This window comes from Scomber japonicus, chromosome 10, assembly GCF_027409825.1.
Source record: "Scomber japonicus isolate fScoJap1 chromosome 10, fScoJap1.pri, whole genome shotgun sequence".
Taxonomy (NCBI): Eukaryota; Metazoa; Chordata; class Actinopteri; order Scombriformes; family Scombridae; genus Scomber; species Scomber japonicus.
The window spans coordinates 13018526-13045321 of record NC_070587.1 but is presented as its reverse complement, the minus strand read 5'-3'; the positions used below and the strand labels follow the sequence as shown (position 1 = coordinate 13045321).

The window sequence follows — 26796 nt, the reverse complement described above, 5'->3', positions numbered from 1 at the left end:
AAACATGACTATATTTGATTTAATTGCTTGATTGTGACTCCAAAAAGTGTTTTTTTAAAAACTTAGAATCCTTTGTATGTGATACTGACTAAAGGTGCACTGAGAGGGAGCTATAAATATTATCAACCAGATTTGGATGACAAATAAATTCTATATTAACAACTGGAATTGTTGTGTTGTTGTTGTTGTGTGTGTGTGTGTGTGTGTGTGTGTGTGTGTGTGTGTGCTCACAAAAGTGCAGATGGCTTAGCACAGACCTGGCAGAGTGTGTGGAAAAGACAGGCACTGTAGTGGGAAGCTTCCAAGATAACCCGCAGGTGATTTTATCGTCTTAAGTCAATGTGCTGAGATCCCACACACACAGACACACACACTCACAGACACACACACATGCACTAATACGTTAATTAGCTAAACAAAAACTAAATCCCACAAATACACACTGAACTTTATAATTAAACTTAATTATTAGCGGCCAGGAACTCATCTTCCCAACATGGTGTGCAGAGGAATAATTGTAGAAAATGTACTGCTTCCATTTTAACAACCACAGAGTTTCCAGTTGACAACCTGAAGATCAAAACTACCAATTTGACAAAATTACAGCTGGAAAGAGTAACACAAGTCAACAGCGGTCACAATGAATCATGCCCTGAGCCCCAGATTATATGAGGTTGTAAAAGACAAGGCAGATAATCCACTAAGAATGTGTCACCTCTGATTACAGCTGTCACTCCTCAGCTGGGATCAATGTGTTGACAGATGAACCTGCTCTTAAAGGGCAATGCCAACATATTTCATCTTTGAACTGTATTTTTTTTTTTTTTTTACACTTGTGACTAATAATACTATAAGCCAAAAACAAACAAAAATATTTGTACCACCCACACTTATCTCACACTAATATGTGATGTCTGATTGATGTCCAGCTAGCAAAACTACACTAACAGAGTTCAAAATGTATTTTCTGGAGATCAAACAACATTTTCTGGATTGCAGTTGACAGATTTATTATATCAGAGTCTATACCGGGATCACATAAATGCTATTAATTGCCAGAGGACATTCTGAGTATAAATGTGTCCAACTCTTTATCTTGATTTCGCAAGAGCTACTGCTGATGAACATTTGGGATGTTTGTTGATTCTTAACTTGGTATCCCCATTTAAGATAAATAAGATCAAATATTCCTTTATTAGTCCCACAATAGGGAAATCTGTATTCAAGACTCTATACCATCACATTACATCACAGCAAACTTGGGCAGTGTAAGAAATAAAAGACTGCTTTAATCAGGCTCTCACTACCACAACCAGTCCACCAACAACAACAAAAGCCCAATGATTATAACAGTCTGTGGCCAATGCTAACATGCAGGGCGACAAGTTCAGTTTATTTTCTAAATCCCTGCCTTTTGTGCTGGTCAAACAAATATAAACAGGGATCACACTGTTACTCCTACTGGTCATCCCGGGACAAAAACACATTTATTTAAAAGGAAGACTCTTATTATCTCTGAAAGGACTAATGCACATGTCAGGTTATATTAATCTTTATGCTGCCATGACATAGTAGCACATTTCTTACATTGTGTGTGTGTGTGTGTGTGTGTCTGTGTGTGTGTGTGTGTAAAGTGAACATGAGACTGGTACAGATTGCCTGGTTTTAATTTAATCACTGAGCACATACTGTATAGTACACATCTATATTCATCACATCTAGGGTTATGTGGAGCACTGATTTTTGCCTTTGAGCTCCAGGAAAGCCATTATACTGTCCCAATGGAGGCCGCTCTAGACATGTGTCACCAGAACACCTTAGATGTTAATGTTGAGTCATTAGGCCTTTATTTGTACTAAAGGTTAGTGGTCATAAAACAGGTCAAGCTAATGAGGCTACACTCCGAGATAAACGTTTGTGTTACGCCTGATAGACACTTTTAGAACACAAAGAGCCTTGACTGTCTCATTGCGTGATTACAACGAATTGCTGTGCCAGGAGCGGATCAGTTAAAGGCACTTTAATAAAGCATTAGCTCTTTGGGTGAGCACATTTCTTTCTTCCGCTGACATTGTTATATAGATTTCCGCCTGGTCCATGTAGACCCATACACACTGGCACCTGGACATACACAGACACACATGCACACAAACGCACACACACACACACACACACACAAACACAGCTTTCTGATGTGTACATTTGGAGAAAACCAAAAACCAGAAAACATACACAAAGTTATGTACAGCTTAATTAAAACTTGAAATACACACATTCGGTTTTCCGCTAAAGAGCCCTAAATGACACAGACTACATACATGATCGTAACCAACTCATCATTCATGCTCATGGAGGGGCCCTCTGGGATAGCATATCTAAACAACCTGTGTGTGCTAATTCAGCACCCCATCATTAAGTGAGGTCACATTTAAAATGGGTGATTTTAAAACAGAGCATACAGTAACAGCAGAACTGGTAACATTTGATAAAAGTATCCTCTGACCTAAAGCTAACTGAAGAGAGGCGCTAATTAGTTCAAGCTTGTCGGATTTCAACAATAGCAGCATTTCTAAAGGATTTCCAGAGATTCAGAAAATCACAGTGTTAAAGCTCTGATGCCTCTGTACATTTTGCACTGGCCATTCTCCAAAAGCACTTCATTGTAACAGAGCGCAGCTTATTGTCATTGCATAACAACTCTCATTTAGAAAGACAAAGAGTATGGCCAGCAACAAAAAAAACATTGACAGTATGGGGACATTTCAGCTTTTATGAACTGACAGCAGGGAAATGGTCAATCCTTTAATACAGAGCAAGTTCACAACCTAAAGCATACCATCCCATTTGTCTGTGGAAGACTAACAAATTATCTCTTGTGTGGAACAGGAAAATCACCCAGTAATTCTGCACTCGTGGGGCTACGGGGTAAGCCCTCTAGTCAGATAAAATTAGGCTCAAATGTCTGGACAAGTTACAGTAACAGTGACCACCTCGCCTAGAAGAAATAAATCAGCAGCCACTGAGGGAGACTAGAGAAGGGCAACAGGTGGCTGTCAACTTAAAGAGAAAGAGGGTCATCATCCACTTAGAGAGGAGCGGCAAGCCTGTCTGCCACTCCGCAGGCTCCACTAAGCTCAGCCAAGCAACAGCAGGAGGAGGTAAAAAAAAAAAAAAAAAAAAAAAAGGTAAAGCCAGTTCAGAGTAATGTGGACTGTGGACAAGTCAAAGGTAATCATCTAAATATTCACAAGTACAGCCATGTACAGCATGTGACCTGTCACATCAGGTACAATCTGGAAATGTCTTCTAGCTATCCAGTGTTATAAAATAAGGGAGCATCTGCCAACAATATGATCTACAGTAGGAATTTAGCAACGCTTGAAAAAACTTGTTAGTATAATACATGATCTGCTTACTGTATCAATTACAAAATTATAGTGTCAAGAGCATCAAAGAGAAATCCTCTTTATAATCAACATGTGCAAACTAGACCACATCGGGTTCAGGCAAAAGCTATCTCACCAATAGTTTAATGAACCGTTGTGACAAAGCAATCCACATAAAAAATAAAAAATACATTTTTTAAAAACCCACTGGAGTTTCCAAACTTTTCCATTACGCGTCATGCATCAGTAGGTAGAATAAATACCCGGAGAGAAGATTGTAGTATCAGAGATTGTTCTTAGATCATAGTGACTTCATTGAAATTAAAAAAAAAAGATCTGCTCCTTTGGTTTGCTTCACTACAGAAGAACGAGCAATTTTAAAATCTGACAATTTACAGCCTAATAGCTTTTGCAGACTTTGGGTTATGTTTGCACTTGCAGCCTGTAGAGGAGGTGCTGTGTGGCTCTGTGTGAGCATGTGTGCTCCTCCACATTCTGCTACTAACAGCATATACTGGCCACTCACTGTGCCAAATGGGAACAAAAGTTACAAGTCTCTAGCAAATCACTTTTCAAGAGTCTTAATTTCTTACATTATATAAAGCGACCCTTACCTTTGTTATATTTTTACACTTTTTTTTGTTTAGGTTAAAATGCTATTAATAAGGTAATGGCACTCTAAAATCTTAGAGAGATCCACCAGGCATAGAAACTCATCATTATTCCATTCTCATATGGCTCTGTGAAAACTGTGACCAATCATATCATTCGGTCCAAATGATGTGATTGGCCGAGCGACTTGCCTGTTTTCCCCTTCCACATTACGTAATCGTGCGCGCACCCCCACCCGGAAGAGAGTCTGTTGTGGATCCACGGCATTATAATACATCCATGATCCACGGAGATAGCCGTAAACGGGGGAAAAGAAAACTATATGTAGTATATATGACTATATCTTCACTATTGTAGTGCGCGTTCGTGGGGTGGGGGTTGTGGGGGGACAAAGGAGGGAGGAGGGGTTGTTGCTGTTCAAGTTTTTTCAAAGTGCTGTGTGAAATGCAAGAAAAGTAAGAGTTGCTTTAAACAAGGCAGCAGAATAATTAACACCTATTAATCAGTTACATTGGAAAGATGTGAGAAAAATAGGCCTAAAGCAGGAGCTGGTGCCAAAATCTGACTGAGTTTATGTCAGTTAGTAAAAGTTTAAGCAGTTAACATCCCCAGTTTAATCAAAATCCAACCTCAGAGTGTGTGTGTGTGTGTGTGTGTGTGTGTGTGTGTGTGTGTGTGTCGGGGGTGGTGGTGGGGGGGTGTCTGTTCGCACGCAGGTCACGTGCATGCATGTTTGCATATGTTTTCACTCAGCTCTTTGTGCTGGTTCCTTCACATTACTCAAAGACACCAGGAGGCCCAATAAAACAAAGTGACAGAACACAGTAACTCTGAAGACATAAAATGTTCTAAGTCCCTGCTCAGTGCCAGCGCTCTGTTTTTCAGTGTTGTTGTTAATTTTCACTCAAATTAAGATTCCGAGCTGTTTCCCAAAACTGCCACTGTGCAAGTTCAACAAGAACCTCCATAAAATAATCTGCTGGTAATAGAGGTCATTAAAGCTCATACCTCACTGGTGATACAGACTGAGGAAGACAAATTATCCATCATAAAGTGAGACGTGACCAATGAACAGTTTAGAGTAAAGTACAGTTTATTACTCACCGATGCAGGCATGAACTCTGACTGACAGCTGTGTTCGGAGAATAATGCTGTGTTTCTTGCCTCTCCTGTGAAGAAAGCAGGATAAATGGAGGGAAAGAGAAATGTTACAGGGACACTGGGATCACTGTGATTATTTCAATATGTGTGTGTGTGTGTGTGTGTGTGTGTGTGTGCATGTATGCTTTGATGTGTCTGTACAAGGGTAGTGTGCACACAACAGTTTTATATAGTTATTGTATCATGATAAAAAAAATGGAACATCTTTTTGAATCTAAGGGAGCCATCAATATGCCAGAAGTAGGCAAGTGTTGACAAGAAATCATAGCTGAATGGCTGCATGGCTGCTGTGAAAAGTGCAAAATAATCTTTAAGCTTAAATCTTTTCAACAAATCACACCATTCATTCTCAATGTTTCATGCAGTTTTAACATAACAGGGAGCAAGTCAAAGAACAGAACAGAAAAAAAAGGTTTGTGTAGGTGAACATGAGGGATGGGAGTACTCTGGAGTCAACTCTGCCCCGTGTTAATGGAGATATGACCCGATCATGATCCTGTCAACTGCTAACAATGCACCACAATGCTATTCAGCAGTGAAAGTAAAAAGAGGAGCCGTGTAGTTTGTTGACCTGTAAAGGGTAATTTTCCTTCTGAGAAGCCCATTGTTATTTGTGTATGAAGTTATAAATACAAATTGGGATTTTTAAAGGATTGTATTTTTTTTTGTGTGAATTTAAACAAATCCCAGCAAAAGACCATTTATTCCTAATGAAGACGTCAATCTTAAAAAAAAAAAAGAGGTCACATACTTTATTTATAGTTTTTTGTCGACCGAAATAAATAGTGCACTTCACAGTACACATTTGGTTTGCTAGTGAGTATTTCCAGCATTAAGATGTTTATGTGGGCTCAACAGTGATCTGATTAGATGGTGTGGCTCATTGATGTATTTTTAGACGACATGCAGAGCAATCATATCATGCTTTACAATAGCGACACAAGCCTCATTAGCGGGGTCGATTAATTGGTGGCTTTTGTTGTTTCATGGGATTTATTGATGATAGAAAAATAGAAGCACTACACAGAACATATGTTTTCATTCCCAATGAAAACAATCCTATAAGAGCATTAGAAAAAATACACAACTCAGATTTAGTTGTGTCTCAGTCATAGTATATTTCAGTGTGTTTTGAATTTTGATGGTAGGGCCATCCTTTTGTCCACATTTGGATCACAGATTGTACTTTTAACCTCCTGGCTAGTTAAAGAAGCATATAAACAAACCCAGTAGACACAACTGTAGACAAGAGCACAGCAGGTAGACTTGCACAACCCCCCCCCCTCCCTCCCCCCTTATTCGTCTCTCTGACAAATGGGCTTTTATGCCGCCTGCACAAAGGCTGTGTGATTTTTCCGACTGGCGCAGTGCCAACAGTGGACTGTCACTGTTAGTGACAATCAGGCAGCAGTGGGTCTAACAGAGAGAAAAAAAGCCGATCAGCATAGACGGCAGATCATACTGCTGCCTCACCATAAACAAGCAGCAATACCGCACAACTGCTCTATACATCCACACAGACACACACACTGACATCTTTCCTGCCCCGACCAGTCAGTGGGGGACTGCACTGACATGCACACGAGCAGATTACATGGCAGGGGAAGTCTGTATACGCTCACTGTTTATCAAATATAATATCCGACAACAAGCAGAGGCGACACAGGAGCAACATCTGTCAACACGGACCTTCACCGATGAGATGAGACGGCACACGGGAACTTAATCCTCTGTGATGCTGTTGAGGCAAACGGGTAACCAGAGTCGTTTTGTCACAAACGTCTGCTTTCTCTCTGCTTCACTCCACCAGTATCCCTATACTTAACCAAGACCTGAGGCTATGCAGGCCTACATGCTCATTATCAAATTAAACAAACGTGCATGGAATATAAGTGAGGTTTTCAGACCCCCCTCACCAATTAAAAAGGAAAATTGGACACTCCCACAGACAGTGCTGCAGGCCTGTAAAAGGTGGAGCCCAAAGTTACTGAAATAAGGATAACTTTAAAGAATGTCTGCCAAACAAATTGACTACATGTTGGGATATAATACCTACTAAACTCCCTGGTTCTTTCTTAGTCCTACATTCTTCTGTGCCAGAATGTTCTGAGGTTTTTTTTAGTGGTGGTATTGTATAATCAAGCTAAGCCAGAGTCCCATTAAATCTGATTGCTGTTCCTAAAAGATCATGTTCAACATTATGCTTCTGAAATACCATGCTTGATATCATTTGAATAATTGTGCCTATTTTCAATAATAAAACTTGACCATTACCCAGGGCAAATTGTCAAACCTAGATGGCTTTAAAACCAATGAAATGAATATATTTATGTATTTATTAATGTATTTTTATTTCATCTCAACATGAAAAGGAGTGCACTATAAATCTTTTCCTTAATGGCATAAATCTGATATTCATCATCATCACTTTGCCTATTGAATGTTACAAACAGGATGCAGCTGTGAAACTTGACTTAACTATACCTGCCAAGTATGTACCCCACATTATTTTCTTCTCTATTCGTGTACATTGGCCCATAAGTGTGCTGTTGTATAGCACCCTCATAAAGCTCTGTCTTAATCCATATACCAAAAGCAGCAGTGACTGGACCGGTGGACGCCTGCCAGCTCTGTGCTCTCTGGCTTTATCTAAGGGAGCATTATTGGCCCTGTTTATAAAACAACACAAAATGTGTACCCGCAGAAAGTGAACACACATACTTGGAATACAGTAAAGCCAGTACTTCCCCTCAAAGACCAATTAATGCCAGACAAGAAGGCCCCACAGAGGTCTACTGACTCAGCACTTCTTGGATCTGCAGTCCCCGAGAACGCCAAGGATGCTCAAGAATTTGACAAAGAATCTATCTGCAGGGTTTATTTCTTTGAGAGGGGGCTACTTCACTAACCATTGACTAGGTCCGACACACTGACACACACACACACACACACACACACACACACACATAACTGTTGTTTTATTTCCCTCCTTGACGTTTAAACTGTACCGTGTTTGACAATTCCTCTGGTTCTTTTCAAATGCACTTTTTTCCCTCCTCCAAATGAAAATCTTGTGTGCCGCAAATATCTGTGAAACAATGTCCAAGTGGGTCAGAAAAAAATGAAAATAATGAAAGCGGAGCTGTCCTAAGAGAGATGAAAGGATGTGATGAGAAACTCTGAATAGTTGAGGCCTCCGCAGACAGAACAGGCAGATTTTAATATGCTTGACTTGTAATTGGTTGTCGAACACATCAAGAACACTCAATAAAACCAAGAATGGCATACTCAGCTGAAAACGGTTGGCTTTAAGATGTGCTTCATGTACCAAGGCAGCAAAATGCTAAAACGTGTCTTCTTCTGTGCTATACGAATTTCACATGCTGAATCAATTATGCAGTCAATAACAGCACCTCATATTATCTTCTAAAGACAAGCCAGGGAATATGTCCTTGAGGACTTAAAACTTTACTAATCATCTGTCAATCACTGTCAAATATCTGAGCAAAAACAACACTGAGCCCAGCACAAAACTCCACACACAAGTTCAATACACCATTTTTCCTACAACATCAGACCAAAGTTCCCCCGAAACACTGAAACAGGCTCCCACTCTTCAATCCATGTAATCCACAAAAATATTCAAAGTCTATAAATGTCTCTGAGCACATGTCAGGCCATCTGATCCTAACTACGTCCCCCATACTCCACCTCGGCTCAGGGCTACAAATGCTTGAAATTGCGTGTATGTGGTTCAATCAATCTATCATAACTGGAAACCTGAATGACACACTGACTAGCTAAAAACTGTGCAGATATGTGTGAGCACATGTCTGGGCTATATGGTCAGTTTATAACTTGAAGTTAGACTATATCAGAGATGGGACAGGGGATTTATGAGTCACAATCTCCTATAGCTGAGCTTCATAACATGGTGTGGAAGTGATTATGGCCCTTAAGCTCCCGTGACATGGATATCTCCTGGCTCTGCAGCGCTCTGTCAGAGGATCATACTTTAATCTGATTGTAAAGACACTAGGTATGACACAGGCGCCTCAGGAATGTAACCTGTCATTAATATCAATTACAGATGGATTCAATGGCCAATGATCAGAAGAGTGCAGGAACTCAGGCACTGGATGAAACAGTCTTTGCCTGTGGTGGTGGCTGGGCTAGTGAGCTTAAAACAAAAATAATGAAAGCACCATTTTACTTGTTAACTGGAGTTAGAGGAGGGTGTTAACTGAGATTAACTTGTTGTATCTAGAGAAAAAAACTGGGAAATGACACAAATGATTTTCTGTAGGTTAAATGTTTTGGGGGTCTGACAAAAATAAAATGAAACAAGTTAAGGTGAAATGCCTCATCAGACTTTTTATTAGCTCAATAATAATCAAATCAACAGTGCCGAGCAGTGCAGGCTGTAATACTGGGCACATCATCGCTATAAAAAGCCAGCAAGCAGAACTGCCCTATTTTTACAAAATAATTGGCAAACCACCTTCACCTTCAGCCTCCTCAGACAACACTGTGTAGGTTTAATGACACACATCCATAACAGCCTGTGCCAGCTGGCACCACACAGACCCTGGCAGCCTCAATCTGTGATGAGAGAAGAAGTGGACCACTTTAACCTCACAGCTCTCAATAGCCTCCCATAAGCTCCCAACAATTTCAGATGGAACTGGGAAGTTGAGGCACTCTCAACGTCCAATAGAAACACCAAGCCAGAGAGCAGCTTATGAATTCCAAGTTAGACAAATAAATCCGTACATGTTTGTGGTCCAGTCGACCAGGAAATCTCATGCCAACCTTTGGTTTGTGATCATCTAAAGTGGCCGGCACATGAATGATATATCAACATACTCAACAGTACATGAAAAAACATATGGAGTCAATAAAGTAACTGGCCAAAGAAAGTGAATGAAACAGGAATGAAACTAGCCCAATTTTAAACCTTTCTCTTCTCCCTCCAGGTCTAGGAGTTACGTCCAGACAAAGCCTGATTTAACTTCATATTACAGGGAAACAACACAGCTAAATTAGAAGCTAAGTTACATGATGAAAGGTGTTCAAATGTAGTTTGGCCACTTATAATGAGAGCACTGAGGTAACATTCAATTGGGATGAGGGTGAGAGGCTCGTGAAATGTTTCTATACCTCATAAGGGGTTTAGATGACATCACTGCAGCCCCTCAGCCAGGGAGGCCAGGTATTCTAAGGGACACGATTGGTTGAGTGCCATGGAAATGCTTTAACATCTTGTCAGTGAGAGAGGAGAGAACCATGTGTTTTCTTTCTTTTTAAATATAATCATAATTTAAGAAGAACTTCCACTGACTTGTCCACAGACAAAAATCACATAACCTGATTCAGACATTTGGTGACAGATTCACAGATGAGTTAGTAAGGATAATAGTACTGACATTCATTTCCCCCAAGAGTCTCAAAGTGTTGAAAGACTTTTGAACCTGAGAGTCCCTAAGGTGAGATACAGACTGTCCCCTCACTCTTTGACAGACCCCAGCCATCTCCCGAGATCAGCTTTTGGGCTGGGGAGCTCAATCAGCTGAGGCCCAGGAAAGGGATTATTTCACTAATTCATCCTGGAATGAAATGGGTATCATTATGATTGAAATCGCTGTAATAGAATCAAATTATGCAAAGGAATATGGCAAGCAGATTATGAATACATATAACCATGGCCAAGGATTTAAATGCAGAGGTTTTTTTCTCTATCTGCATTTTTATGTCTCCCTCTAAAAACAGCAATCACAGTGAACATGATTAAGTCTGACTATGAGCAGAGAAATGTGGGGGGTGTTTTTAAATGCCATATTGTTGTAATAGACATCAAGTTACTCACTCTTGAATAATATATTTTTATTTCTGGTTTATATGTTAGCTCTTATTACTATGAATAAAAAGTGTGGTATGAACTAAACGCCTTATTCTTATTATTATCATTACAGCTAATTTAATCACATCAAACGTGAACAATCCTTGACAATCACATCTGGCATGTAACATACATTATGCACCTGGTAGGCATTGCCAGTCCTTGAGTTTTCAATCCGAGCTGCTCTGGCACAAATCCCAGCTGCAATTTTTGAACAGCAGGGATTATATGACTAGTTTTTAAAGAAAGTTTTCACTTTGTTGCAGTAACAGGGATTTTTTCTTATCATGTTGTGTGTGATGATGGTGAACGACAACCGAAAAAGATACAGAGTGAGAGAATGAGACAGAAACATTTAAAGACAGACGTGATTGTTATCTTACCCTCCTTCCTCCTGAAATCCCTCCAGTTCATCTTTCTGCTCTGCCAAGGTAGACTCCAAGTCCAGATAGCTTCCATTATGGGACAGCTGAAGGGCGCAGTCATCAGGCTAGACAAGAGAGAGACATGAGTTGAACACTGATTTGTCTTCAGCCCTCTGAAGATCATATTTACACTTTACAATGCCTTCAAAATGTGAACATTATGTAGAGGATGTTTATAGTCAGTTGATGCTGGGAAGCCATAGAAGGTCTGTAATAGTGGCTGACAGATTCTGATCAGATCAAAGACCACACAGGTCTACAAGATATGGGGTCTCAGCATGTTGTTACGATTATAATCATATTTGATATCAAACTTTTGCAACATCAACTTCTCCCAAGCTGTGAGCGAGACAACTAGGAGTTCTATTTTTAAAATGGCATGGACCTCTTCAGAAGTTGCCTCAATAAAATATTCAGTTGTAGCCACATCTATATTAATCCCAACGTGGTAAAAAATGTATTTACTTTCATTCTTTGAATTACGTCTTCAGTTGCATGACAAAGGCTCTGTTATTTTTATGAGTCAGAGGCCAAATGCGCCATGTATTTTAGGTTTATATGTCTAGTCTGCAGTGGACCATAGAGAAACCTTTCATCAGCTTCTGTCAGCGCTTTACAATGACAATCTGATCAAGGTTAGAGAGATGTCATGCAGATTTTGGAGCAGCATGGCAGTGTGGTGCCTCTTATCTCTCCTCTGTCTTTCTCTGTAATAAACTACTATCACAAGAGATGATTTTACAGAGGAGGTATGATTGTCTGGTCTTGACTGGCTAGTTGACCTCCAAGATATAAACCCATTTATATTCTGCATCTGTCAGCTCTGCAGGACAGCGGCTCCGACAGTGAAGCAGAGGACAGGAAAACAAATACAAGGAGCAAACATATGACTGGTGAGAGCTGCACTGCACTGCTCCATCAACAGTCAGGATGTCTAAATAAACAACATACTGTACAGCTGACAAATATAATGAACACAATAAATTTGTCTTTTCTTGTCAGCTCATATTGAGGGCTTTCTAGTATCGCTGAGACTGTAATAGACTGAGACTGAGATTTACTTAAATTACAATTTACACACCCCAAATAAGCAGCCAGCAAGAACTGTCTTATTTCAATGAAAGACGAGCAACACATGTATACATGTAAAAGCATGTGTTTTTTGAATTAGACCTTTTATTTCCAGGTCTGATGCAGTTCGATTTCCTCCCACAGACAGTAACTTAATTGAACATGAAGGAAAAAAGGCTTGGAAAGACATTATAGATCTGACAGCTTTGATCTGTTCAGCCACTCTGTTTGTATTACTGCACTACAGCATTCAAGGACCGTGTCATACTTGAGAACTGAAACAAAATATGTGGTTGGTTAGAATAACTCTCAGTCTCTCTCCAACTCTCTTTGACTCTGAGCTGTCTGGATTGCTTTCCATGCGTGATGAACCAAAAGATTATTGGTAATATAATAGTTCTAATGATTATAGGGTTGAACATCTTCATTTATAGAGGACACCAGAGATGAGGCAGAGCATGAGTCCGATGCAGTAAACATATACCAAGAACTTTAATCGCTGAGGAGATCCTATTGTTTCTAAGACAGTGACAAGTCATATTTAGATAGTTGTTTATGATCTTCTTACAGTAAGGCAGACTGAGGACACAGACAGAGATAGAGAGAAGAGGAGACAGGTAGACAGAGAGAAAAAAAAGCACACAAAGCTGTACAAAGATAGAGGAGGGAAGTGAGTGCTTCTACAGATTACAGGACAGATTTTGAACTGACAGGAAATCCAGACACAAGTACCAGAGTTAGACTCACTATTTTTATGCCTATGGACTGACATGTTTTTGAAAGTAATGGGTGTGACAGTGATATGAAATGCAGCATGAAGGTGAAGACACACTAAATCATATATGCTGACCAGTGGCTGGAACCTAACCTGGGAGACTCTAAACCAAACTAAGGAAAGCCTGTTCTCATATTGAATGTTTGTTTTATTCCAATACGCCATCTTAAGACACTACTTAATATCTACAATTGTACAAAATACGCAACATTTCTTACTAGTTACACGTTGCTCTCATTGTGGTTGATCAGTAAAGTATCAACACCAACAGGCATAGTTCAGCTGCTGTGAACTATGCCTGCCATAGATTGTTGTCAATGAAACCACGTGGAAATGCTTTTATATGATTTTCTAGTCACCATTCTTTAGTTTTTCTTTTTAAACCTGTAATATATCTGGAGAAAAGTTGTGAACACATTGACATTAACTTTTGCGAACAGTTGCTTATTTATACACATCCAGCAGTTACAGAGCAACTGTAACAGAATGCTAAATGTTCACCAATTTGTCGAAAACTGTGTCTGTTTACTGTTTGGTCCTGAGCAGGTAGTGTATTCTAGCTGAAAATAGCTGCCTGCTAAAGCCAAAAACAATGCTATGTGTGAGAGGGGACTCAAACAGTAAAGTTGCAGGCTGGGCAGCTAAACAATGAGCTGAAACTCAATACAAAGCTTTGTAAAGGTGAGGTGAGCTCTGTAAGTTTATTCACTATAAAAAACAGCTCTCATATTACACATTGCCATTTGATACATTGCTATAATAAAAATATTGACTATAGCTGCTTTAAGGATTTTGTGGTGTCACTGCTTTTTATTCTAACCATCCATTTCATCTTTTGATTATTCCAAATGAAATGCTGCTACTGTTCCCAGATTGAAGTACTTATATCAATATATTTCTAAAGTATAAAACCTTTCATGGAAGTAACAGTGCAAGTAACAAGTTTTCCAATATTGTGACACCTCAATCAGCAACAGAATGTACAGAAAAGTACATACAAGAGTTCATTAATTATCTTCCTGGCAGGAACTCTTTGTATATCTTTTAGGTTTTCATATTATACTAAGTACTGCATGGATTGGACAACAACAAAAAAGTGTTTGTTCTCTTTAAGCTTTATGCTCTGCATCACGACCTGAAATAGACAAAACACTGGCCTGAAGTTGCAGCTGTAACCAGTAATTAGCCATCTGTGGAACCAAGAAATGCATTTCCCCACTTAAGCTTTTGACTCGCAGACCAAGAGTTTATAAAGCATAAAGTTCACACAAACTCTCCATCTATCCATTAATCCATACCAGTCTGCACAGTACATCAAACCATTCATGTACTCTTCCATGTATCCACTCATCCATCCTCTAACCGGTGTTACTTTAGGTTCTCGTTATATAATCGACCTGGGTTACTGATTACATGTCTTGCCATGTATAACAAGGCCAGGGTGATGTACATAAATGGCCCCTAATCCAGGAACAGTACTATCAGATTATCAGGAGCAAAGCTGTCCCCCGCCCAAGACTTGAACCCACGGTGGCCCTGTGATGGCCAAGTCCAGAGAAGTAACCACAAGCGCTCTGCTCACACACTGAGGTCTGGCCTCTCCCTTCAACCACCATACTGTGGTCCACTGACCAGGGAGGCAGTTAAGGCAGAAAGGACTAAAAATAAACACCATGCAATTTACAATTTAAAAATGCTATCTCACTCCAAGTTGCTTTGTATTCCACAGAGGAAAGACATCTGTGATGAGATAGCATATAATCTGTGAAATTTGCACATTTTAAACTCTAATGCGTTGGCCAGCCTTACATATCTTTGTCTGCGAACTAAATTCTACATAATGTTACTTAAAGTAAACCACTTCAAAAGTTTAGAGTTTGTTTGATAAAGGTAACAATGGTATGAGGTCTTTCTATGAAGGCAAGATATTTAGAAGACATTACGACACACTTGATGCATGAAAGAGAAACCACAACAGTAAACTTAAATTCCTGTCAAGCATGCAGAGGATGAGTTGGTCCACGGATGCTGCATTCTTCTGAAAAGAGCCTCTGCTGAGACAACACTCCAAAATGCAGAGACCAACAAAACCTCAACTCTGCATAACAATGTGTAAAAGAATTCAAAGGAGCTCTGACAGGCATGAAGGAGGAACCTGTATTTTACAGCATTTAACATAACTTCTCATTATGGGACTCTGTAATTTCTGAAAAAAAATGCAGGAAAACAACAAGCCCAAAATTTGACATTTTTAAAGTGAGAGTCCATTCTCCAAGACTTAGTCACATTTTCCCTTCCTTGAACTATGCTTTGCAAACTGATGCAAGGCCTCAGGGCCACCAAGCCACAGACTACAAAGCACTGAAGAAGAAAGCATATGAAGGACTACTGAACTATGGATTTGTATTGACACAAACATCAGATCTGGAATAACCAGCATATTTTGAACAGCATGCACACTTCATCATCTGTCAAGGAAAATGCCTTATTCATCACAAAATCAACCGGTTGAGTGAGGTAGTTTCTAGTCATATTTTCCATCTACAGAGGCAACAGAAACACTAATAGATGAGGTGCTACAGCTATACATGGTATTGTTGAATATATATGTATTTATCACAAATAGCCTCTTTGAAATAAATTTGAACTTTTAAGAGATTTTATAAGTGGCCGCAGGGTAAAAGAATTGACTTCAAAGTGTGTTTGCTACGCAAAAAACATTTCATTTCATGGCTATAAAATATGACCCCTACTCATGATAGCCTTTGATGCTTAACTCTTACAGTTGCTCCTAACTGATGTTTGACTCTGCACAGCAGCATAGTCAAGATGCCATCTCATACCCAATCATCCCCAAACACACATACACAAAACAACCACACATACACACATTTCCCCTGTGGAGTCTGCAGACTGACAGGAACAGCCCAGAGACAGCATATGCTAGCGGTTTTCACTCCCTCAGCACCATGTGTTAGCAGTGTGCTATTTATACCAAGCTGACCTGTACATCCATAGAGATGGAGCTCAAAGACAACAGGTTTGTCGTCAAAGGTATTTACAAGGTCACATCAAAGTCACCTCTGAGTCAAGTAAATTCACCACTTAAATGTGGTGACACAGTCCTGTCATCCACCTGAGTGTCTGTGTTACAAAAAGCACGGTGGCTGCTTCCACGAGTTACTGCTAACCACTAATGCCCATGTGACCAAAGATCACTAACCAGGCGATGCAGATCCTACCACTGGTACTCCCTCTCTGTCTAGTTTGTGGTGCGGCTGGCCTGCTGCTAAACTGAGACCAGTTGCCTGTGCAAAGTACATCAGCTCTTTGTTTGTGTTTTTAATTCTGCCCGCTTCCCTCCCCTGTCCTCTCTCAAACAGTGGTCAGACTGAGTGGGCTGTAGAATGAGAGCCAGGCTTGTGGTGATCCACAGCATCCTGAGGCTTCCGTGACTCCACTCACACAAGATGGAGTACCATTGATCTGACAGAATGAAGAAAGACTCAAATTAGCTCTCTATTTACGTGACTTCACGGCCAGACTAAGATGAATGCTCAATAAAGACTCTCCTTTGCTTTGTTTAAATTCACAGGTCAGTAAATGAGGCCTTTAGAAATGTGTTTGGATGCAAATGCTCTAATCAGAAGGCAACAAGTAGATTTCAACATTCTCAAGACATACAGCAACCAGAGCCCTCTAAAAGAAAGAAAAAGAAAATGCTTGCATTATGTGTCACTGGCTTTCTTTGGGGGAAACTTAAACAGGGCAATTGCAACATATTAAAGAGAACATTTAGTTATTTTAAGCTGTTTGAAACTGGCTATGACGTTGGAGATCTTGGGAAGGCCAACTTTTGCAACCGAAAAAATGTGTGCACCTACTGAAAGATAGAAAATCAATGACAGTCAACATAATGCAGCTAAGCTAAAAAAAAAAAAAACAACAATGTTGATTTACAGAAAAATTAAAAAACAGAATATGCCAACAAGGCAACATGCCAAAACACAAATGGATTGATAAATGTGTGATGACAGTCAGGATGGATTGATGAGATGTTCTGCCAATTCAAACCTGGCACAGACTGAGGGATTACCCTCATTCATCCTTATCAACTGACCAACTGGGTACTTGACCCCACCTACTCTGAGACTGTATAGTGACAGCATCAGAAGTGGTTTCCTATGTGGACTTCATGTTCATCCATAGCATCACAAATATAAAGTAGGCTGCTCTTCTCATAACATATGTTTTGTTTCTTGGTAGTATCCTAACATGCAACACTAAGATTATTTATGGTGAGGACAAGATGAAGTCTAAGCTGAGCTAACATTTTAGGTCAAGGTCATGTCAATATATTGTGTATTGTCCATTAGCTTGTTTGTATGGTATGCATAAGGGTATAAGCATTTAAGCAAAAATCCATAGGCAGATTTTCAAAATACATTTTGATAGCTCTTCCAAAGTGGAGATAATAAATAGTAAACAAAAAAGAGAGTAAACTGAAAAGGGATCATTGTTGTTGTTGTTGTTGTTGTTGTAGGTAAACATTAATATAATGGATGTCCAGTCCAAGATCACCTACATCAGCCAAATATCCCATCTCACACTACAGGCCTGTCACACTGACACTATGCATATAATAACTGTTTAAATGTCAATGCTCCATCAGCATTTCACATCAGCAGCCTACCTAAAGTCACTGACTCAATGGTCCATTGGTTTTTGTTGGTAGTAACCCTATCAACATAGCTAATCATTAATTTGAAATTATGTTGTAAATTTCACTAGGCTTAGAGGAAACATGTACAACGTGTAAAAAGCAGCAAGTGAGATTTAAAAAATGTACTGCATACCTTCTGTGGGGCTTTTAGAAGCCTGTGGACTCCAGCAATCTGATTTATCAGAGGAATATCTTCCCTGAAAGTGTACAGAGGTGGCCTGGTGGGCTCGGGGAAATTAGTGCTGTTAAATGGATCAGTATCATCTAAGAACTGCACCCTGCATATAAACGTAGCCATGATGTATCCATGCAAGGCGAATTTAGATGATCAAAATAGTGGACGCGACACCAAAGCCTTTGACAGACGCGCAGCCCCTCGGGCAGCGAACCACCGGCAGGTCTTCTGCAGTAGAAAAATCCTGCACCCTCTGTTATCCTTGGACCTTCTCCATTCGCTTCACGCAGCGCAGATGACTCAGGACAGTGTACACAGCAGTCCAAAAGTAAAGATCCAAGGTACCTCGCTGAGAGGTACGGTTACTCAGTACGGCGTGGAAATGAGCGGGGTGGCAGTATCCACTGGCATTGCGGACAGTTTAGTACTGGGGCAGACTGCGAACGGGACTGCTACACTTAGCGCCTGGTCTGTGAGAGCGATGCAAAATCGGCTCCCTCCTCCAGCGCAAACTCTTTCCAGGGGACACAGCAGCCAGACCTCAGCCGGCCGAGAGAGCTCATATTACAGGCGCAAGAGCGGCCTCCAGTGGTCAATATGAAAAGGGCACAAGACGAAGCTGGCAGGGACCAAACCATAAAATATGCTAATAGATAGATACTGTATTTTAACAGAAACGGAAATTCTGTACATTACTGATATTTTAAATCCATTTTTTAAAAGTTTAAAAGCACTATGTATTGACAAAATGTAATTCACCTCCGCCATATCAAGGTATCAACAGAAATATCTTAGTATCTCAAAACCTGGTAAATATCTAGAAGTGGGATGGATTAGATAATTTTATACAATTTCACAATACAGGTGAGTTTCAGCACTGCAACCAAAACAATAGACTTTTGATACTTTACTGCACAAACCACATATGCAGTAGCCTATATATTCATATATCTTTCTACAAAACTCTTTCATTTAATAAAAGGACATCAAACTTCAAACATTTTAAATGTTTTCTAAACACACATACACAAAGAAAACAACTTTCCCTAAATGAAATGCAGTCTAAATTGGGTCATTCTGATCTAATAATAAAGAAAATATCAGATTGAAGAGTAGGTGAACAAGTCTATGAATCTGACTAAGCATGCAATGTCAACTTTCAGTATTGAATAGTTTTGGATGCCCAGTGCTACAGACATATTTAGGTTGATAGCGAAGACTAACCCAGCCTGTATCACTTCAAGGATGGGTTCACAATTTTTTAAGTATTAACAATAACAATAGGTGTCCAAATAAACATCAAAATAGGTTTTTCTTCCCGTCATCATTCCTCCTGTTCATACTGGTATATTAGGATATATACTTACAATGTAAGTGGTGTGGGCCAAAATCCACAAGCCTTGTGTCACTCTTTTTTGTTACTATACTTCTATCGTAGCTCAACAGGGAAACACTGTCTGAGGAAACATAAAGAATGACTGTAAATGTGGCAGATATCCACTTGATATGACTAAATCAGATTGTTGAAGCCTCAAATGAGCTTTCAGATAAACTTGTAAATGCATTTTTGCACAAACTGTGTGAATACTTTTTGGACCCATGATCAGTGCATTTGAAGGGCATCTTTTATTAGCCAGTATGAACAGGGGGATGATTACAGCAAGGAAACCCTCTTTCAATATGTATATGTATATGGGCACCTGACTGTTATTTTAAGACATGAACAATTGTGAAACCTTAAAGAGAGAAAATGTTCTTTAGTCACGTAGTGAAACTAAAACCTTTGAGGCATTACCTTATAATAAAATGCTATAACAATATGTTTTATGGCATTTTAGTCACAAGAACAGTGACATCTGTGCATTGACCCTTCCCCATCAGATAAGACACCAGTTAACAGTCATGCATATTCCTACTCAGCTCTGACTTCAAAGGCTGCACACGTTCCACTGATGCTTTCTGACACCACAGCCTAGTCAATCTATTACAGAGGTTGAGTACATATTAGGATCTCACAGTGTGAGCTACAACTTACATTCCATCACTGTATAGTGTGCAATTGTATCAGTACAATACAACAGTGTTTAACAGATAATGAAGCTACAACTACCAAATCCAGGTCTGGAGGACAGGATATTGTCCCATCAGCAGCTAAACGAGCTGGAGGAGGAAGAGGCTGGAGATAGACCAAAATGGGACAACAAGACCCAGTACATGCTGACCTGTGTGGGGTTTTGTGTGGGACTTGGAAATGTCTGGCGCTTCCCCTATTTGTGTCAGAGTCATGGAGGAGGCAAGTGATGCTTTTATTGTTTAGAGAACTTATTGCATATTTTTAATAACGTACTTTTAATACCACTGCTTAAACAGAGGAAACATAATTAATCATACCTCATCCTGGCCAATTCAGGGCTACCAGAAGAGCATGAGTATTATGCATGCTCTCATACAGCTTTTTTTGTACTCGTTGTGCATCATTTCATTCTGTGAATAATTTAAATCTCTCTCTAATGCCATCAAGAAAGCTTTTATCATGTTTTTTGAAAAACAAACAGAAGAAAGTTTGGTTTAATTATGGAAGTCGTAAGGCCTGTAGGAGCCAAAGTTTACAGATAAATGCACTTACACTTTTTACATATAGTAAAGTGTCTTTATAGCATAGAATGGTGTTGGTCTGCCATTGCTTTTTAAACAATCTTCACATGAACATATTTTGAATTTTTATTGTTATTTGTGAATGAAGTGTGATTTTTGTCGTGATTTTATGATTCATATCCTTTTTATTTTTGCAACCCAGCTGTCTTCAAAATGCCTGCTGAGAGGTGAATAAAGTATTTTCAATTGAGCTGAGTAGAACTAAATTGCAGTTACAGATCACTGGCTATGATAATGAGGTCTGTATAATAGTAGACACCCTTCTCCAAGTTAAGTAAAGATCAACATCACAAGACCGCTGATGTAATAGTGACTATATCCTTGTAACGTCAATAAATGGTAAGTTTAAGTGACCACATTCAGCTGTGTAAAGCTCAAAGATAACGTTTTATACCCTCTGAATGGCAAGGACATCTTGTAAATTGCTCAATGCAAAGGGCTTGCACATTGCATTATAAACCCAACTGCATTAGATGTCTGACTGCATCACTACACATGCATTAAAAATGATTAACAGTGGAGATATTTTAAGTATATTTTCACTTGAATAGTACTGTATTGAATGATATAAAAAATATATAAAAATATTTCCGGACACTGACACAGCAGTTTCTCTGATTTTCTCCTAGGTGCATTTATGATTCCCTTTCTGATCCTGCTGGTTCTTGAAGGAATCCCACTTCTGCATCTTGAGTTTGCCATTGGTCAGCGATTGAGAAGAGGCAGTTTAGGAGTGTGGGCAACAATCCATCCTTATTTGACTGGGATTGGTAAGCAACATTTTGCATAATGTTTGCTATAATTCCTGGACAGGTGCTTTAAAAGACTGTTATAAAACATGTATTTGCAGGTATTGCATCCATGTGTGTATCTCTGACAATCAGCCTTTACTACAACACCATCATTGCCTGGATTCTCTGGTATTTTTTCAACTCATTTCAAGAACCTCTACCTTGGAGCCATTGTCCCATGAACGCCAATTTAACAGGTAGCACTACAACTTATACCTCTGTAGAATGGACACGGAGGTTAGAATCTCTTCATTTTGGCTAATTGACACATAATGCTGTTAAATTCTGTCAGGCCTGGTCTCAGAGTGTGAGCGAAGCTCTCCAGTGGATTACTTCTGGTACAGGGAGACCCTAAACACAACTGCAATGATTGAAGAGGACGGTGGGATACAGTGGTGGATACTGTTATGTCATATTTGTGCGTGGTCTCTCCTCTATATCTGCATCATACGTGGTATTGAGACCACTGGGAAGGTAGAACATTTTCTTTCTGCAATAATAGAAAACAATTCAATATAACTAAACAATAATGTTGGAAATATGTTTCTTCCTGAGGCTGTATACGTGACTTCAACCCTTCCCTATGTGGTACTGACAATTTTTCTGATTAGAGGATTGACCCTGAAAGGCTCTTTGAGTGGAATAAAGTTTCTCTTTACACCAGATGTAAGTTGGATCTTTAAAATTACTTTTAGCAATCACACTTACTTCATACAGTCAACAAATCAGTATGCATCAAACAAAACAAAAAAATCATGAAATTATTAAAACCCTGTTTTAGTATTGTTCATTAATCACTGAGATAATTTTATTTATACATTTATTTTATTGTTTACTTAGCAGGGACAATGCACGATACATATGTTGCAGCAAATATAGCTAGAATCTAATTTTCATCTGTGGTCCCTGGGCAGAGGCCACTGATGATGCACAAGTTACAAAGATAATAGATCAGTTTAAAAAATTAAAAAATACAACCAACAGAAAAACAATAATAGATTACCAATAGGGAGCAAACCATCAGCAACCCAGTACCATTAAAGACAGTTCATAAGTACAATTTCCAACCAGACACTTAGCACCATTGCTGGCCAGTGTTTCATAGCTCAGTGGCTGAGAGTATTTCAACCATGTTTGCACACCATGTGTGCTTAAAAATTAAAAAAAAAGGTACTGCACTCTCTGATACTCAGGGGTAAAGAATTCAACATCCTGGCTGCCTTAACTGAGAAGCAGTTTTTCCAAAATGCTGTAGACTGAAATGTAACACAACAGTCCCCTCTAGTGGAAGCTCTTGTTAACCTTGAACTGGCACAATGTACTGTTATAAATTGGTTAAGAGGTGGTGGAGCTGCTAAGGATCTTATATAATAAACAAACATTTGCCATAAACAGAACATTTTCAATGTTACAGTTTTGCTGCATCTGTACTCATTTTATTTGATTATTACTGTATAAAATGAATAATTGCATTTTGAATCATCCAGTTAGCCCTGTCTACGAGATCTTTAACCAACTGTACATCAAATTTAGTCCTTTGAACAGGCATTAACCTTAAAATTCCTTGTGAGTGTATCATACTGAATATCTCATGGAATGCAATTAACCAGTTAATCAATAATTGTCTACAATACGCAGTTGTCAGAGCTAGCAAAGCCATCAACCTGGCTGGATGCAGGTGCTCAAGTTTTCTATTCCTTCTCTCTGGCTTTTGGTGGTCTCATTTCCTTCTCCAGCTACAACTCAGTGCAGTAAGTTTGGAATTATGGTCAACCCTGTGACAAGTATATGCATTCTCCTGTTAACATACAAATAACTTTCAATATTTTTCTTTCAGTAACAATTGTGAACAGGATGCTGTGATCATCTCTATCATCAATGGTATCACCTCTGTCTATTCTGCCACTGTCATTTACACAATCATTGGCTTCAGAGCAACAGAAAGATTTGACAACTGTCTTGCTGGGTACAGTATGTCTTTGTGTCTAATAAATCATGTTGGCATCTCATGTTTTTCTTCTTCCTCAACTGTGAAAACTTTTTTTAACTGAATGAATCTGGGTTTCAGAAACATCATGTCATTACTCAATGTGTTTGATCTTGCTGAGGGCGACATTACTGACAGCAACTACAACCAAGTTTTACAACATCTTAATGAAACATATCCTGAAGTTATTCAAGAGATAGATCTGAAGACCTGCGATTTGAATACTTTTCTCAGTGAAGTAAGATTTCATCTTCTGGGGCTGGAGATTCAATTTTAATAGCAAATGTATTTTCAAATGATGTATCTTATGCTTTGTTGTACTGCTGTCTGGGCTTAGGGAGTTGAAGGAACTGGATTAGCCTTTATTGTGTTCACTGAGGCCATCACAAAGATGCCCTTCTCACCGGTGTGGTCGGTCCTTTTCTTCATAATGCTCTTCTGCCTCGGCCTGTCTTCTATGTTTGGTAACATTGAAGGAGTCTTGGTACCACTGCAAGACCTCAAAGTTTTTCCTAAGACATGGCCCAAAGAAGTTGTCACTGGTAAGTCCACAACTACAGTACTGTATCATTTTACATGAAAAAGGATTTCCAGTATATGTTTTTCAATTACAGTATCTGCTCTCCTTCAGGTGTAACATGCATGCTCTGCTGTCTGGTGGGTCTGATATTTCTCCAAGGCTCAGGGAACTATTGGCTTTCACTCTTTGACACCTATGGAGGATCCATCCCTCTGCTAGTAGTTGCATTCTGCGAGATGTTCTCAGTGGTATACATATATGGAATAGACAGGTGATATTAAAATACAAATATAGTATTTTATAACTACTATATTAGCCAAAATATAAGGCGACCCTGATTATAGGATGACCCCCTTTTTCACCTATTTTTGGAATATAACTTATATCATAGTATAGTTACAATACTCACTCTCTTATCAATCTCTTGGAAGCAGACAAAAAATGATTTTCTCTGGCAGTTTTTCTATGACTGTTTGTTTGTGTTCACATTGGTATTTGGTAACTTAACATACTCCTGCTCAGCAGTAGAGACGTCAGAAGACACTTTGAGCTTGTTTTCCCTTGTCATGAATTTATTTTACATTTCATGAACCTTCAGAAACTTCTGCAGGTTAAAATGGACTAAGAAAACACTTTTAAGGCCAACTGATTAACACACTCTTAATAAACAGACTTTAAGGGCCTGAATTAACGATCTATAGCGCATGACGTGAAGCACGTGGCGCAAGTGCCTTTTGGGCGTATCCAAATACACTTTTGCTATTTTAACGTCAGAAAAATGGTCACTGTGCCAGGCGCATGGTCTAAAAGGGTCGGACTTAGGCCCCCTCATTAATCATAGGCGTGTTTTGGGCATAACACACAGTAAACCAATCAGAGTGTCATCTCTCATTCCCTTTAATATCCAGGCGCGCTGTCACCTTGGCGGATTATTAGTTTGATGGTGGATTTACCAGAATTGGTCACATGACTACATTGACAGTTTCATTGATCATTACTGCGATTGACTGATTCTGATACATAGTGGCACGTCATTGTGACTTTTTTTAAAAATATGTTGATGTAGGCCTACATCATAATATGAATTCACATTGTGGTCCTTTTATTAGTGATGTTTTGCATGTTAGTGTGCTGCTGCGTGCCGGTGTGTGCGTAACAGGCACAGTGTCTGCGCGCTGCGTACCCACCTATCTAAGAGCATATTGGACTCTTGATGATGTGCCCTTTAATAACAGTGACATATGCACTAGTGACTTTAGACCTGTTTTTTTTGGTCAGTTTCCTCTGTCTAAAAATAGCAACGTGCCACCAATGCGCCTGACCACACCTCATTTTGAGACCAACACGCCCATAGGCACACAGACTGGTGCAAGTGCATTTGCTATTTAGACAACGTGGGCACAGGGCGAGAAAATGACAACTGCGCCTGGGGAAACTAACAAAGACACGCCACGCCCGACATCCCCAAGATGGGGCCCTAAGACACTTGCTAGCTTAGCAACATTAAGGCTATGCACCATTCCGTGTAGTGATGGGTTTCACACCGCCTTTATCCATTCAAACAAAAGATCTGAGGTTGTGAACATAAAACAAACCTACTTTTTCATGTAGTGTAATGCTGCTTCTTCCTAATGTCTGTCTCCATAAATTGTACAGTCCAGACACATTATATAATTACTTTTCATATACAGGATGTGACCATCATAATAATAGCTCTCATAGAATGTTTTATTGTTACTTGTATTTTTAGAGTATCAATCCTCAATCAATTTTAACCCCCTCAGTGATGGGTAATGCCCTTCGGGATGTTGTCACCCTTTTAAAGAAATGCTGAGTCATCACACAGAAGTTTAAACGGTATTACATTGTTGCCTGAAGATTTCATACAACCATTTGAACTTATGTTAAAAATTTAGCACCTTTTATATGTTATTATTTTCCCTGTTTTGTCCACATCTTAATAATGCAATCGATTTGCCTCCATAGGTTCAATGATGATATCAAGTTCATGATTGGACACAAACCCAACATATTCTGGCAAGCATCATGGAGAATCATCAGCCCACTCATTATGCTGTTCATCTTGGTCTTTTACATAATTACTAAAATTTCTGAAGAGGTCCTTTACAAAACCTGGGATCCTGAATCGGTAAATATGATCTCCCTAGCATTATGGATATTGTGCTTGTAAAACATATAGTAATGTATTATCAAAACCTCAAAATGTCATTTTGTCTGTCTTTGCAGGAACAATTTCCAACATTGGTAGAAAAGCCATATCCAACCTGGATCTATGTGATCATCTTCATATTGGCCGGAATTCCAAGTATTGCTGTACCTTTAGTCGCTGTATGGAAATGTTTAAAGCCAAGGAAGAGTGATAAGTCAGATCTCCATTTTATCTCTGACCAAATTCATATTAAGAGTGTGATCAGAAAAACCTCAGCCTAATATTCTTTTGATTAATTCGATAATATTTAGACAATAACTCCCTACTACTTTCTACTGGATTCAGTAAAAGCGTATACTGCAAACTTACAAAATATCCACTAGAGGCTGATACATTAGAATGATTTAATGCAATGCAATCCAAAAACACCACAAAAACTATGGAGA

The 26796-nt window shown here is 39.3% G+C and overlaps 2 protein-coding genes across 2 annotated transcripts in view; one reads left to right on the top strand and one right to left on the bottom strand.

Annotated features, from left to right (window-relative positions):
* fhod3b (formin homology 2 domain containing 3b) overlaps positions 1–18350 on the bottom strand; it is a 93196-nt gene extending 74846 nt beyond the window's left edge. Inside the window, exons 1-3 of the mRNA XM_053327440.1 lie at positions 18186–18350; positions 11442–11548; positions 5103–5167 (exon numbers count right to left, since the gene is read on the bottom strand). Of these exons, the coding sequence (XP_053183415.1) occupies positions 5103–5167; positions 11442–11548; positions 18186–18350 (337 nt within the window). The remainder of the gene's footprint in view (positions 1–5102; positions 5168–11441; positions 11549–18185) is intronic.
* A 1971-nt stretch (positions 18351–20321) lies between these two features.
* On the top strand, positions 20322–26631 carry slc6a19b (solute carrier family 6 member 19b). Its single transcript, XM_053327578.1, has 12 exons — positions 20322–20520; positions 21512–21652; positions 21733–21870; positions 21966–22147; positions 22229–22339; positions 23312–23424; positions 23511–23639; positions 23742–23898; positions 23998–24202; positions 24292–24451; positions 26167–26329; positions 26428–26631. The coding sequence occupies exons 1-12, from the start codon at positions 20322–20324 to the stop codon at positions 26629–26631; spliced, it is 1902 nt and encodes a 633-aa protein (XP_053183553.1).
* Positions 26632–26796: the final 165 nt, after the last annotated feature.